The sequence below is a fragment of the Taudactylus pleione genome, unplaced genomic scaffold (assembly GCF_031769625.1).
Source record: "Taudactylus pleione unplaced genomic scaffold, aTauple2 ptg000216l, whole genome shotgun sequence".
Taxonomy (NCBI): domain Eukaryota; kingdom Metazoa; phylum Chordata; class Amphibia; order Anura; family Myobatrachidae; genus Taudactylus; species Taudactylus pleione.
This window is the reverse complement of record NW_028284618.1, coordinates 3,003,780-3,021,571: the sequence shown is the minus strand read 5'-3', so window position 1 is coordinate 3,021,571 and position 17,792 is coordinate 3,003,780. Positions and strand designations below refer to the sequence as shown.

Sequence of the window (17,792 nt, the reverse complement as noted above, 5' to 3'; positions counted from 1 at the left end):
TGATAGCTCAGTTAGATCAGCACCTCTTACCCAACATGGCATCCTACTACACAGGGGTGAAAGAGAGTATGGTGGACATATTTCACTGTTTATACACACCAGTTATTTCACTATTATCCTTCTCAGTAATACTCAACATTTCATATGTATTAAAATCAATTACTGGGTTCCTCTTTATTAATAATAATAATAATAATAATAATAATAATAATAATAATAATAATAATAATTAAAAAAATAATAATAATACTACCTATTATCATAGTGCCATTGCAGTATATTATTCTATGTGTGCCCTATCATAGTGCCATTGCAGTATATTATTCTATGTGTGCCCTATCATAGTGCCATTGCAGTATATTATTCTATGTGTGCCCTATCATAGTACCATTGCAGTATATAATTCTATGTGTGCCCTATCATAGTGCCATTGCAGTATATTATTCTGTGTGCCCTATCATAGTGCCATTGCATCATATAATTCTATGTGTGCCCTATCATAGTGCCATTGTAGTGTATTATTCTATGTGTGCCCTATCATAGTGCCATTACAGTATATAATTCTATGTGTGCCCTATCATAGTGCCATTACAGTATATAATTCTATGTGTGCCCTATCATAGTGCCATTGCAGTATATTATTCTGTGTGTGCCCTATCATAGTGCCATTGCAGTATATTATTCTATGTGTGCCCTATCATAGTGCCATTGCAGTATATTATTCTATGTGCCCTATCATAGTGCCATTGCAGTATATTATTCTATGTGTGCCCTATCATAGTGCCATTGCAGTATATTATTCTATGTGTGCCCTATCATAGTGCCATTGCAGTATATAATTCTATGTGTGCCCTATCATAGTACCATTGCAGTATATAATTCTATGTGTGCCCTATCATAGTGCCATTGCATCATATAATTCTATGTGTGCCCTATCTAAGTGCCATTGTAGTGTATTATTCTATGTGTGCCCTATCATAGAGCCATTGCAGTATATAATTCTATGTGGGTCCTATCATAGTGCCATTGCAGTATTTTATTCTATGTGTGCCCTATCATAGTGCCATTGCAGTATATTATTCTGTGTGCCCTATCATAGTGCCATTACAGTATATAATTCTATGTGTGCCCTATCATAGTGCCATTGCAGTATATTATTCTGTGTGCCCTATCATAGTGCCATTGCATCATATAATTCTATGTGTGCCCTATCATAGTGCCATTACAGTATATAATTCTATGTGTGCCCTATCATAGTGCCATTGCAGTATATTATTCTGTGTGTGCCCTATCATAGTGCCATTGCAGTATATTATTCTATGTGTGCCCTATCATAGTGCCATTGCAGTATATTATTCTATGTGTGCCCTATCATAGTGCCATTGCAGTATATAATTCTATGTGTGCCCTATCATAGTACCATTGCAGTATATAATTCTATGTGTGCCCTATCATAGTGCCATTGCAGTATATTATTCTGTGTGCCCTATCATAGTGCCATTGCATCATATAATTCTATGTGTGCCCTATCATAGTGCCATTGTAGTGTATTATTCTATGTGTGCCCTATCATAGTGCCATTGCAGTATATAATTCTATGTGGGTCCTATCATAGTGCCATTGCAGTATTTTATTCTATGTGTGCCCTATCATAGTGCCATTGCAGTATATTATTCTATGTGTGCCCTATCATAGTGCCATTGCAGTATATAATTCTATGTGTGCCCTATCATAGTACCATTGCAGTATATAATTCTATGTGTGCCCTATCATAGTGCCATTGCAGTATATTATTCTGTGTGCCCTATCATAGTGCCATTGCATCATATAATTCTATGTGTGCCCTATCATAGTGCCATTGTAGTGTATTATTCTATGTGTGCCCTATCATAGTGGCATTGCAGTATATAATTCTATGTGGGTCCTACCATAGTGCCATTGCAGTATTTTATTCTATGTGTGCCCTATCATAGTGCCATTGCAGTATATTATTCTGTGTGCCCTATCATAGTGCCATTACAGTATATAATTCTATGTGTGCCCTATCATAGTGCCATTGCAGTATATTATTCTGTGTGCCCTATCATAGTGCCATTGCATCATATAATTCTATGTGTGCCCTATCATAGTGCCATTACAGTATATAATTCTATGTGTGCCCTATCATAGTGCCATTGCAGTATATTATTCTGTGTGTGCCCTATCATAGTGCCATTGCAGTATATTATTCTATGTGTGCCCTATCATAGTGCCATTGCAGTATATTATTCTATGTGTGCCCTATCATAGTGCCATTGCAGTATATAATTCTATGTGTGCCCTATCATAGTACCATTGCAGTATATAATTCTATGTGTGCCCTATCATAGTGCCATTGCAGTATATTATTCTGTGTGCTCTATCATAGTGCCATTGCATCATATAATTCTATGTGTGCCCTATCATAGTGCCATTGTAGTGTATTATTCTATGTGTGCCCTATCATAGTGCCATTGCAGTATATAATTCTATGTGTGCCCTATCATAGTGCCATTGCAGTATATTATTCTGTGTGCCCTATCATAGTGCCATTGCATCATATAATTCTATGTGTGCCCTATCATAGTGCCATTACAGTATATAATTCTATGTGTGCCCTATCATAGTGCCATTGCAGTATATTATTCTGTGTGTGCCCTATCATAGTGCCATTGCAGTATATTATTCTATGTGTGCCCTATCATAGTGCCATTGCAGTATATTATTCTATGTGTGCCCTATCATAGTGCCATTGCAGTATATAATTCTATGTGTGCCCTATCATAGTACCATTGCAGTATATAATTCTATGTGTGCCCTATCATAGTGCCATTGCAGTATATTATTCTGTGTGCCCTATCATAGTGCCATTGCATCATATAATTCTATGTGTGCCCTATCATAGTGCCATTGTAGTGTATTATTCTATGTGTGCCCTATCATAGTGCCATTGCAGTATATAATTCTATGTGGGTCCTATCATAGTGCCATTGCAGTATTTTATTCTATGTGTGCCCTATCATAGTGCCATTGCAGTATATTATTCTGTGTGCCCTATCATAGTGCCATTGCAGTATATAATTCTATGTGTGCCCTATCATAGTGCCATTGCAGTATATTATTCTGTGTGCCCTATCATAGTGCCATTGCATCATATAATTCTATGTGTGCCCTATCATAGTGCCATTACAGTATATAATTCTATGTGTGCCCTATCATAGTGCCATTGCAGTATATTATTCTGTGTGTGCCCTATCATAGTGCCATTGCAGTATATTATTCTATGTGTGCCCTATAATAGTGCCATTGCAGTATATTATTCTATGTGTGCCCTATCATAGTACCATTGCAGTATATAATTCTATGTGTGCCCTATCATAGTGCCATTGCAGTATATTATTCTGTGTGCCCTATCATAGTGCCATTGCATCATATAATTCTATGTGTGCCCTATCATAGTGCCATTACAGTATATAATTCTATGTGTGCCCTATCATAGTGCCATTGCAGTATATTATTCTGTGTGTGCCCTATCATAGTGCCATTGCAGTATATTATTCTATGTGTGCCCTATCATAGTACCATTGCAGTATATAATTCTATGTGTGCCCTATCATAGTGCCATTGCAGTATATTATTCTGTGTGCCCTATCATAGTGCCATTGCATCATATAATTCTATGTGTGCCCTATCATAGTGCCATTGTAGTGTATTATTCTATGTGTGCCCTATCATAGTGCCATTGCAGTATATAATTCTATGTGGGTCCTATCATAGTGCCATTGCAGTATTTTATTCTATGTGTGCCCTATCATAGTGCCATTGCAGTATATTATTCTGTGTGCCCTATCATAGTGCCATTGCAGTATATAATTCTATGTGTGCCCTATCATAGTGCCATTGCAGTATATTATTCTGTGTGCCCTATCATAGTGCCATTGCATCATATAATTCTATGTGTGCCCTATCATAGTGCCATTACAGTATATAATTCTATGTGTGCCCTATCATAGTGCCATTGCAGTATATTATTCTGTGTGTGCCCTATCATAGTGCCATTGCAGTATATTATTCTATGTGTGCCCTATCATAGTGCCATTGCAGTATATTATTCTATGTGTGCCCTATCATAGTACCATTGCAGTATATAATTCTATGTGTGCCCTATCATAGTGCCATTGCAGTATATTATTCTGTGTGCCCTATCATAGTGCCATTGCATCATATAATTCTATGTGTGCCCTATCATAGTGCCATTACAGTATATAATTCTATGTGTGCCCTATCATAGTGCCATTGCAGTATATTATTCTGTGTGTGCCCTATCATAGTGCCATTGCAGTATATTATTCTATGTGTGCCCTATCATAGTGCCATTGCAGTATATTATTCTATGTGTGCCCTATCATAGTGCCATTGCAGTATATAATTCTATGTGTGCCCTATCATAGTACCATTGCAGTATATAATTCTATGTGTGCCCTATCATAGTGCCATTGCAGTATATTATTCTGTGTGCCCTATCATAGTGCCATTGCATCATATAATTCTATGTGTGCCCTATCATAGTGCCATTGTAGTGTATTATTCTATGTGTGCCCTATCATAGTGCCATTGCAGTATATAATTCTATGTGGGTCCTATCATAGTGCCATTGCAGTATTTTATTCTATGTGTGCCCTATCATAGTGCCATTGCAGTATATAATTCTATGTGTGCTCTATCATAGTGCCATTGCAGTATATTATTATATGTGTGCCCTATCATAGTGCCATTGCAGTACATTATTATATGTGTGCCCTATCATAGTGCCATTGCAGTATATTATTCTATGCATGCCCTATCATAGTGCCATGGCAGTATATTATTCTACAATGTGCCCTATCATAGTGCCATTGCAGTATATAATGCTATGTGTGCCCTATCATAGTGCCATTGCAGTATATTATTCTATGTGTGCCCTATCATAGTGCCATTGCAGTATATTATTCTATGTGTGCCCTATCATAGTGCCATTGCAGTATATAATTCTATGTGTGCCCTATCATAGTACCATTGCAGTATATAATTCTATGTGTGCCCTATCATAGTGCCATTGCAGTATATTATTCTGTGTGCCCTATCATAGTGCCATTGCATCATATAATTCTATGTGTGCCCTATCATAGTGCCATTGTAGTGTATTATTCTATGTGTGCCCTATCATAGTGGCATTGCAGTATATAATTCTATGTGGGTCCTATCATAGTGCCATTGCAGTATTTTATTCTATGTGTGCCCTATCATAGTGCCATTGCAGTATATTATTCTGTGTGCCCTATCATAGTGCCATTACAGTATATAATTCTATGTGTGCCCTATCATAGTGCCATTGCAGTATATTATTCTGTGTGCCCTATCATAGTGCCATTGCATCATATAATTCTATGTGTGCCCTATCATAGTGCCATTACAGTATATAATTCTATGTGTGCCCTATCATAGTGCCATTGCAGTATATTATTCTGTGTGTGCCCTATCATAGTGCCATTGCAGTATATTATTCTATGTGTGCCCTATCATAGTGCCATTGCAGTATATTATTCTATGTGTGCCCTATCATAGTGCCATTGCAGTATATAATTCTATGTGTGCCCTATCATAGTACCATTGCAGTATATAATTCTATGTGTGCCCTATCATAGTGCCATTGCAGTATATTATTCTGTGTGCTCTATCATAGTGCCATTGCATCATATAATTCTATGTGTGCCCTATCATAGTGCCATTGTAGTGTATTATTCTATGTGTGCCCTATCATAGTGCCATTGCAGTATATAATTCTATGTGTGCCCTATCATAGTGCCATTGCAGTATATTATTCTGTGTGCCCTATCATAGTGCCATTGCATCATATAATTCTATGTGTGCCCTATCATAGTGCCATTACAGTATATAATTCTATGTGTGCCCTATCATAGTGCCATTGCAGTATATTATTCTGTGTGTGCCCTATCATAGTGCCATTGCAGTATATTATTCTATGTGTGCCCTATCATAGTGCCATTGCAGTATATTATTCTATGTGTGCCCTATCATAGTGCCATTGCAGTATATAATTCTATGTGTGCCCTATCATAGTACCATTGCAGTATATAATTCTATGTGTGCCCTATCATAGTGCCATTGCAGTATATTATTCTGTGTGCCCTATCATAGTGCCATTGCATCATATAATTCTATGTGTGCCCTATCATAGTGCCATTGTAGTGTATTATTCTATGTGTGCCCTATCATAGTGCCATTGCAGTATATAATTCTATGTGGGTCCTATCATAGTGCCATTGCAGTATTTTATTCTATGTGTGCCCTATCATAGTGCCATTGCAGTATATAATTCTATGTGTGCTCTATCATAGTGCCATTGCAGTATATTATTATATGTGTGCCCTATCATAGTGCCATTGCAGTACATTATTATATGTGTGCCCTATCATAGTGCCATTGCAGTATATTATTCTATGCATGCCCTATCATAGTGCCATGGCAGTATATTATTCTACAATGTGCCCTATCATAGTGCCATTGCAGTATATAATGCTATGTGTGCCCTATCATAGTGCCATTGCAGTATATTATTCTATGTGTGCCCTATCATAGTGCCATTGCAGTATATTATTCTATGTGTGCCCTATCATAGTGCCATTGCAGTATATAATTCTATGTGTGCCCTATCATAGTACCATTGCAGTATATAATTCTATGTGTGCCCTATCATAGTGCCATTGCAGTATATTATTCTGTGTGCCCTATCATAGTGCCATTGCATCATATAATTCTATGTGTGCCCTATCATAGTGCCATTGTAGTGTATTATTCTATGTGTGCCCTATCATAGTGGCATTGCAGTATATAATTCTATGTGGGTCCTATCATAGTGCCATTGCAGTATTTTATTCTATGTGTGCCCTATCATAGTGCCATTGCAGTATATTATTCTGTGTGCCCTATCATAGTGCCATTACAGTATATAATTCTATGTGTGCCCTATCATAGTGCCATTGCAGTATATTATTCTGTGTGCCCTATCATAGTGCCATTGCATCATATAATTCTATGTGTGCCCTATCATAGTGCCATTACAGTATATAATTCTATGTGTGCCCTATCATAGTGCCATTGCAGTATATTATTCTGTGTGTGCCCTATCATAGTGCCATTGCAGTATATTATTCTATGTGTGCCCTATCATAGTGCCATTGCAGTATATTATTCTATGTGTGCCCTATCATAGTGCCATTGCAGTATATAATTCTATGTGTGCCCTATCATAGTACCATTGCAGTATATAATTCTATGTGTGCCCTATCATAGTGCCATTGCAGTATATTATTCTGTGTGCTCTATCATAGTGCCATTGCATCATATAATTCTATGTGTGCCCTATCATAGTGCCATTGTAGTGTATTATTCTATGTGTGCCCTATCATAGTGCCATTGCAGTATATAATTCTATGTGTGCCCTATCATAGTGCCATTGCAGTATATTATTCTGTGTGCCCTATCATAGTGCCATTGCATCATATAATTCTATGTGTGCCCTATCATAGTGCCATTACAGTATATAATTCTATGTGTGCCCTATCATAGTGCCATTGCAGTATATTATTCTGTGTGTGCCCTATCATAGTGCCATTGCAGTATATTATTCTATGTGTGCCCTATCATAGTGCCATTGCAGTATATTATTCTATGTGTGCCCTATCATAGTGCCATTGCAGTATATAATTCTATGTGTGCCCTATCATAGTACCATTGCAGTATATAATTCTATGTGTGCCCTATCATAGTGCCATTGCAGTATATTATTCTGTGTGCCCTATCATAGTGCCATTGCATCATATAATTCTATGTGTGCCCTATCATAGTGCCATTGTAGTGTATTATTCTATGTGTGCCCTATCATAGTGCCATTGCAGTATATAATTCTATGTGGGTCCTATCATAGTGCCATTGCAGTATTTTATTCTATGTGTGCCCTATCATAGTGCCATTGCAGTATATTATTCTGTGTGCCCTATCATAGTGCCATTGCAGTATATAATTCTATGTGTGCCCTATCATAGTGCCATTGCAGTATATTATTCTGTGTGCCCTATCATAGTGCCATTGCATCATATAATTCTATGTGTGCCCTATCATAGTGCCATTACAGTATATAATTCTATGTGTGCCCTATCATAGTGCCATTGCAGTATATTATTCTGTGTGTGCCCTATCATAGTGCCATTGCAGTATATTATTCTATGTGTGCCCTATCATAGTGCCATTGCAGTATATTATTCTATGTGTGCCCTATCATAGTACCATTGCAGTATATAATTCTATGTGTGCCCTATCATAGTGCCATTGCAGTATATTATTCTGTGTGCCCTATCATAGTGCCATTGCATCATATAATTCTATGTGTGCCCTATCATAGTGCCATTACAGTATATAATTCTATGTGTGCCCTATCATAGTGCCATTGCAGTATATTATTCTATGTGTGCCCTATCATAGTGCCATTGCAGTATATTATTCTGTGTGCCCTATCATAGTGCCATTGCATCATATAATTCTGTGTGTGCCCTATCATAGTGCCATTGCAGTATATTATTCTATGTGTGCCCTATCATAGTGCCATTGCAGTATATTATTCTATGTGTGCCCTATCATAGTGCCATTGCAGTATATAATTCTATGTGTGCCCTATCATAGTACCATTGCAGTATATAATTCTATGTGTGCCCTATCATAGTGCCATTGCAGTATATTATTCTGTGTGCCCTATCATAGTGCCATTGCATCATATAATTCTATGTGTGCCCTATCATAGTGCCATTGTAGTGTATTATTCTATGTGTGCCCTATCATAGTGCCATTGCAGTATATAATTCTATGTGGGTCCTATCATAGTGCCATTGCAGTATTTTATTCTATGTGTGCCCTATCATAGTGCCATTGCAGTATATAATTCTATGTGTGCTCTATCATAGTGCCATTGCAGTATATTATTCTATGTGTGCCCTATCATAGTGCCATTGCAGTACATTATTATATGTGTGCCCTATCATAGTGCCATTGCAGTATATTATTCTATGCATGCCCTATCATAGTGCCATGGCAGTATATTATTCTACAATGTGCCCTATCATAGTGCCATTGCAGTATATAATTCTATGTGTGCTCTATCATAGTGCCATTGCAGTACATTATTATATGTGTGCCCTATCATAGTGCCATTGCAGTATATTATTCTATGCATGCCCTATCATAGTGCCATGGCAGTATATTATTCTACAATGTGCCCTATCATAGTGCCATTGCAGTATATAATGCTATGTGTGCCCTATCATAGTGCCATTGCAGTATATAATTCTATGTGTGCCCTATCATAGTACCATTGCAGTATATTATTCTATGTGTGCTCTATCATAGTGCCATGGCAGAATATAATTCTATGTATGCCCTATCATAGTGCCATTGCAGCACATTATTCTATGTGTGCCCTATCATAGTGCCATTGCAGTGTATTATTCTATGTGTGCCCTATCATACTGCCATTGCAGTATATAATTCTATGTGTGCCCTATCATAGTGCCATTGCAGTATATAATTCTATGTGTGCCCTATCATAGTGCCATTGCATCATATAATTCTATGTGTGCCCTATCATAGTACCATTGCAGTATATAATTCTATGTGTGCCCTATCATAGTGCCATTGCAGTATATTATTCTGTGTGCCCTATCATAGTGCCATTGCATCATATAATTCTATGTGTGCCCTATCATAGTGCCATTGTAGTGTATTATTCTATGTGTGCCCTATCATAGTGCCATTGCAGTATATAATTCTATGTGGGTCCTATCATAGTGCCATTGCAGTATTTTATTCTATGTGTGCCCTATCATAGTGCCATTGCAGTATATTATTCTGTGTGCCCTATCATAGTGCCATTGCAGTATATAATTCTATGTGTGCCCTATCATAGTGCCATTGCAGTATATTATTCTGTGTGCCCTATCATAGTGCCATTGCATCATATAATTCTATGTGTGCCCTATCATAGTGCCATTACAGTATATAATTCTATGTGTGCCCTATCATAGTGCCATTGCAGTATATTATTCTGTGTGTGCCCTATCATAGTGCCATTGCAGTATATTATTCTATGTGTGCCCTATCATAGTGCCATTGCAGTATATTATTCTATGTGTGCCCTATCATAGTACCATTGCAGTATATAATTCTATGTGTGCCCTATCATAGTGCCATTGCAGTATATTATTCTGTGTGCCCTATCATAGTGCCATTGCATCATATAATTCTATGTGTGCCCTATCATAGTGCCATTACAGTATATAATTCTATGTGTGCCCTATCATAGTGCCATTGCAGTATATTATTCTATGTGTGCCCTATCATAGTGCCATTGCAGTATATTATTCTGTGTGCCCTATCATAGTGCCATTGCATCATATAATTCTGTGTGTGCCCTATCATAGTGCCATTGCAGTATATTATTCTATGTGTGCCCTATCATAGTGCCATTGCAGTATATTATTCTATGTGTGCCCTATCATAGTGCCATTGCAGTATATAATTCTATGTGTGCCCTATCATAGTACCATTGCAGTATATAATTCTATGTGTGCCCTATCATAGTGCCATTGCAGTATATTATTCTGTGTGCCCTATCATAGTGCCATTGCATCATATAATTCTATGTGTGCCCTATCATAGTGCCATTGTAGTGTATTATTCTATGTGTGCCCTATCATAGTGCCATTGCAGTATATAATTCTATGTGGGTCCTATCATAGTGCCATTGCAGTATTTTATTCTATGTGTGCCCTATCATAGTGCCATTGCAGTATATAATTCTATGTGTGCTCTATCATAGTGCCATTGCAGTATATTATTCTATGTGTGCCCTATCATAGTGCCATTGCAGTACATTATTATATGTGTGCCCTATCATAGTGCCATTGCAGTATATTATTCTATGCATGCCCTATCATAGTGCCATGGCAGTATATTATTCTACAATGTGCCCTATCATAGTGCCATTGCAGTATATAATTCTATGTGTGCTCTATCATAGTGCCATTGCAGTACATTATTATATGTGTGCCCTATCATAGTGCCATTGCAGTATATTATTCTATGCATGCCCTATCATAGTGCCATGGCAGTATATTATTCTACAATGTGCCCTATCATAGTGCCATTGCAGTATATAATGCTATGTGTGCCCTATCATAGTGCCATTGCAGTATATAATTCTATGTGTGCCCTATCATAGTACCATTGCAGTATATTATTCTATGTGTGCTCTATCATAGTGCCATGGCAGAATATAATTCTATGTATGCCCTATCATAGTGCCATTGCAGCACATTATTCTATGTGTGCCCTATCATAGTGCCATTGCAGTGTATTATTCTATGTGTGCCCTATCATACTGCCATTGCAGTATATAATTCTATGTGTGCCCTATCATAGTGCCATTGCAGTATATAATTCTATGTGTGCCCTATCATAGTGGCATTGCAGTATATAATTCTATGTGGGTCCTATCATAGTGCCATTGCAGTATTTTATTCTATGTGTGCCCTATCATAGTGCCATTGCAGTATATTATTCTGTGTGCCCTATCATAGTGCCATTACAGTATATAATTCTATGTGTGCCCTATCATAGTGCCATTGCAGTATATTATTCTGTGTGCCCTATCATAGTGCCATTGCATCATATAATTCTATGTGTGCCCTATCATAGTGCCATTACAGTATATAATTCTATGTGTGCCCTATCATAGTGCCATTGCAGTATATTATTCTGTGTGTGCCCTATCATAGTGCCATTGCAGTATATTATTCTATGTGTGCCCTATCATAGTGCCATTGCAGTATATTATTCTATGTGTGCCCTATCATAGTGCCATTGCAGTATATAATTCTATGTGTGCCCTATCATAGTACCATTGCAGTATATAATTCTATGTGTGCCCTATCATAGTGCCATTGCAGTATATTATTCTGTGTGCCCTATCATAGTGCCATTGCATCATATAATTCTATGTGTGCCCTATCATAGTGCCATTGTAGTGTATTATTCTATGTGTGCCCTATCATAGTGCCATTGCAGTATATAATTCTATGTGTGCCCTATCATAGTGCCATTGCAGTATATTATTCTGTGTGCCCTATCATAGTGCCATTGCATCATATAATTCTATGTGTGCCCTATCATAGTGCCATTACAGTATATAATTCTATGTGTGCCCTATCATAGTGCCATTGCAGTATATTATTCTGTGTGTGCCCTATCATAGTGCCATTGCAGTATATTATTCTATGTGTGCCCTATCATAGTGCCATTGCAGTATATTATTCTATGTGTGCCCTATCATAGTGCCATTGCAGTATATAATTCTATGTGTGCCCTATCATAGTACCATTGCAGTATATAATTCTATGTGTGCCCTATCATAGTGCCATTGCAGTATATTATTCTGTGTGCCCTATCATAGTGCCATTGCATCATATAATTCTATGTGTGCCCTATCATAGTGCCATTGTAGTGTATTATTCTATGTGTGCCCTATCATAGTGCCATTGCAGTATATAATTCTATGTGGGTCCTATCATAGTGCCATTGCAGTATTTTATTCTATGTGTGCCCTATCATAGTGCCATTGCAGTATATTATTCTGTGTGCCCTATCATAGTGCCATTGCAGTATATAATTCTATGTGTGCCCTATCATAGTGCCATTGCAGTATATTATTCTGTGTGCCCTATCATAGTGCCATTGCATCATATAATTCTATGTGTGCCCTATCATAGTGCCATTACAGTATATAATTCTATGTGTGCCCTATCATAGTGCCATTGCAGTATATTATTCTGTGTGTGCCCTATCATAGTGCCATTGCAGTATATTATTCTATGTGTGCCCTATCATAGTGCCATTGCAGTATATTATTCTATGTGTGCCCTATCATAGTGCCATTGCAGTATATAATTCTATGTGTGCCCTATCATAGTACCATTGCAGTATATAATTCTATGTGTGCCCTATCATAGTGCCATTGCAGTATATTATTCTGTGTGCCCTATCATAGTGCCATTGCATCATATAATTCTATGTGTGCCCTATCATAGTGCCATTACAGTATATAATTCTATGTGTGCCCTATCATAGTGCCATTGCAGTATATTATTCTGTGTGTGCCCTATCATAGTGCCATTGCAGTATATTATTCTATGTGTGCCCTATCATAGTGCCATTGCAGTATATTATTCTATGTGTGCCCTATCATAGTGCCATTGCAGTATATAATTCTATGTGTGCCCTATCATAGTACCATTGCAGTATATAATTCTATGTGTGCCCTATCATAGTGCCATTGCAGTATATTATTCTGTGTGCCCTATCATAGTGCCATTGCATCATATAATTCTATGTGTGCCCTATCATAGTGCCATTGTAGTGTATTATTCTATGTGTGCCCTATCATAGTGCCATTGCAGTATATAATTCTATGTGGGTCCTATCATAGTGCCATTGCAGTATTTTATTCTATGTGTGCCCTATCATAGTGCCATTGCAGTATATAATTCTATGTGTGCTCTATCATAGTGCCATTGCAGTATATTATTCTATGTGTGCCCTATCATAGTGCCATTGCAGTACATTATTATATGTGTGCCCTATCATAGTGCCATTGCAGTATATTATTCTATGCATGCCCTATCATAGTGCCATGGCAGTATATTATTCTACAATGTGCCCTATCATAGTGCCATTGCAGTATATAATTCTATGTGTGCTCTATCATAGTGCCATTGCAGTACATTATTATATGTGTGCCCTATCATAGTGCCATTGCAGTATATTATTCTATGCATGCCCTATCATAGTGCCATGGCAGTATATTATTCTACAATGTGCCCTATCATAGTGCCATTGCAGTATATAATGCTATGTGTGCCCTATCATAGTGCCATTGCAGTATATAATTCTATGTGTGCCCTATCATAGTACCATTGCAGTATATTATTCTATGTGTGCTCTATCATAGTGCCATGGCAGAATATAATTCTATGTATGCCCTATCATAGTGCCATTGCAGCACATTATTCTATGTGTGCCCTATCATAGTGCCATTGCAGTGTATTATTCTATGTGTGCCCTATCATTGTTCCATTGCAGTATATTATTCTATGTGTGCCCTATCATAGTGCCATGGCAGTATATAATTATACAATGTGCCCTATCATAGTGTCATTGCAGTATATTATTCTATGTGGGCCCTATCATAGTGCCATTGCAGTATATAATTCTCTGTGTGCTCTATTATAGTGCCATTGCAGTATATTTTTCTATGTGTGCGCTATCATAGTGCCATTGCAGCATATAATTCTATGTATGCCCCATGATAGTGCCATGGCAGTATATAATTCTACAATGTGCCCTATCATAGTGCCATTGCAGCATATAATTCTATGTGTGCCATATCATAGTGCCATTGCAGTATATCATTCTACGTGTGCCCTATCATACTGTCATTGCAGTATATAATTCTATGTGTGCCCTATCATAGTGCCATAACAGTATATTATTCTATGTGTGCTCTATCATAGTGCCATTGCAGTATGTAATTCTACGTGGGCCCTATCATAGTGCCATGACAGTATATTATTCTATGTATGCCCTATCATATATTTACTGTACATATTGTATATTTGCCCTATTATAGTTCCATTGCAGTCTGTATTTGTATATGTGTATTTACTGTACATATTGTATATTTGCCCTATTATAGTGCCATTGCAATAATTCAATTGTTCTAATGATCGGGGGAGAGAAATATCAGATGATGCTGAAGGCTGTGATTTGCATGCTTGGTGTGCTTGGGCAGATCCTGGGGTAAAGCAAAAACTAATACATACAGGACTAAGGGCTAACTGTGTAACTACTCCTCGCACTCCAGACCTCTTTAACATTAACAGCCAGGTCTTTTCACAACGGAAAAAAAGCCTACCAGCATTTGTCATTATTGACCAGAAAAACTTAGCTAACATGTTAAATCTCATGTACATACTGTACAGTGGCTATAAATATATTTACCCCATATGGAATATTTCACAATTTATTTTCTTACATTATGGAATCAAAATGTATTTATTTCAGGAATTCTTACCATTGATCAACAAAATAATAGTTATACCTTAACAAACCCTTGTGGATTGAGTTGTCTTCAGAGCCGGAGCGCAGATGTCGGGCTAATACACTGTTAAATATCTCACAGTGTATGCCGCGGACATCTGCGGCTGGCAGGTTGCCAGATAAAATGTCTGTTGGTCTGACAGGCATTTTATCTGGACGTGTATGCCCAGCTTTAAAGGGTCTAAAAAGAAGCCTCTGGTATTTCCTCCTATCAAAAGTCTGTGGAAGGATTTGGTAATTGCTACAATATTCAAGAATAGTGTTCATTACAATTACCAGATTTGCAAATCTGGTAAAGACCCAAACAGACTCAGAGCTGTAAAAATACTCCACAAGCGCAGGGGAGCTGGGGGGGGGGATTTTTGTTTTGGAGTGTAGTGCTCTCTGTGCTGTCTCTCCTTCTGCTGCTGGGTCCTGGACTCCGTACCTAAGATGGAGGTGCTCTGACATAGCATAGCGACCTCCAAGCCAATTGCGCTACTGCGCATGCATGGCCTATCTGCGCGTCTTCTCTCTCCATCATCCATTGAGATAGAATGTGCCCCTTAGCGCCTCACTACACCAGATACAGGTTCATACAGCGGAGGTACCATCAGTGCCACTGTGTCACCACCCCTTACTCTTAAGCTGCCCATACACGGTGCGATATGCACCTTGCGACGTGACGGCCGATCCGATGGCCGACATATCGGGCGGCCCGCACAGCCAGAGCGATCCGCTGCCCGACCGCCTGATATGCTGGCACCACCCTCCCACACTCGCATAGCGCTGCATGGGATTGTAAATCGCATCCCCAGATCAAGTGAACATGCAGTAAGATCTGGAGGTGTGATGTACGACCCCACGGGAGCGCGCACTGTCCGATGTCATGCCCACACACGGTACGATATAGCAGCGTTATCGTACCATTCCATCGGATCGGCTGCTATATCGTACAGTGTATGGGCAGCTTAAAAGGGCCACTGCCACTACTAAATGTATAATACAGGTTTGTGCTACCCTAAAACACGCAATACCTGCATTAACCCCTCATGCTCCTGACTGGATCTCTTTGTACCAGTTATATGTGCATACCTGCAACAATCCAGTCTTACTATGCATCCTGTTATCTGCCAGATAATAAACCAATAGACTGGCCTCCATCGCACACCGCTGACACCAATCAACACCATCGGTTCTGCATATAATTAACTGGCAATCAAATGTTGTCTGTTATACAAGTTCAATATTCATTCTATTTTCCTAGAGAAGTCCTGAAGATTGTGAACATTCTGATGGAGCTATAGCAGATATTGCACCAGTCAGTCGGAGAGTAAGGAAAAAACGTAAGTGCATAGAGGGCACGGAGAAAACCTGTATACCCTTCCCTCCTTATCACATCTTATTGTGTTCACATCAGCATGTTAGTACATAATTTAAAGAAGGACGTCAGCGAGTTATTAATAAAACCTGCATCTGCAGTATGTAGAGCTAGTAATTTGGACCAGACATATGCTGGGCCAATCCAGCCCACTGCCTCCAGACTGCTGTACAACTTACCCTGTGCCAGCAGAGCAGAGTTCCCCTCTCTCCCCATCTCACCTACGCATGCCACAGCAACCCCTCCAACTGCTGCAATGGAGCAGGGACAGACCTTCTATGACTGCTATATAGATTTCAATTTTATATTAAGGGGTAGATGTACTAAGCCTTGGAGAGAGATACAGTGGATGGAGATAATGCACCAACCAACCAACCGTCACTTTACAGGATGTGTTTGAAAAAATCACAGTTAATAGCTGATTGGTTGGTTCTTTGGGGTAGATGTATGAAGCAGTGAAAAGAGTGGAGAAGTGTGCCAGTGTAGAAGTTACCCATGGCAACAAATTTGGGATTTTTTTCTCAGGACCTTGTAGGGCCTGAAAAGAATCCACGATAACTTCCGGCATTGTGGGGCTAATTGGATAGCCCCGGGGGATCCATTAGCGCCCAAATTATCCTTTGTAGTTATACTCACTAACAGTGATGAATGTTATGCTATTATGCATTTAACAATGATAAAAAATTTATTTGTTTATTAACTAATATATATTTATATATATATATATATATATATATATATAGATTTGTTTTGTATTGTTAAAAACCAAATTAAGCTTTAAATTAAAACAAGTAAAACAACCACTCAGAGAGGATATTCCTCCCTGGTATTGCCTTACCCAGAGCTGAGCAATAGTATAAAAACATTGGAAAGTAAAATATGCTATACAGACTAATGTAAAAATAAAATAAAGCACTAAACTATAGATAATGTAAATACCAATAAATGCCATGTTACTATTTTGTAGATAAAGGAATCACCTTGTTAGCCATTATGATCTTAGTGGGAGACAGCCTACATAACTTTGCTGATGGGATGGTGATTGGTTCTGCATTCTCCTCTTCAACCGAAACTGGTGTAGCAACGACTATAGCCATTCTATGTCATGAGATCCCCCATGAAATGGGTATGTATGTATTTATCTTACATTACA

At 38.1% G+C, this 17,792-nt stretch overlaps 1 protein-coding gene across 2 annotated transcripts in view; it reads left to right on the top strand.

Annotated features, from left to right (window-relative positions):
- SLC39A12 (solute carrier family 39 member 12) overlaps nucleotides 1–17,792 on the top strand; it is a 90,521-nt gene that overhangs the window by 59,754 nt on the left and 12,975 nt on the right. For both annotated transcript variants that reach the window (XM_088478642.1, XM_088478641.1), the window contains 2 exons: nucleotides 16,526–16,604; nucleotides 17,607–17,765. In XM_088478642.1, coding sequence (XP_088334768.1) covers nucleotides 16,526–16,604; nucleotides 17,607–17,765 — 238 coding nt within the window. The remainder of the gene's footprint in view (nucleotides 1–16,525; nucleotides 16,605–17,606; nucleotides 17,766–17,792) is intronic.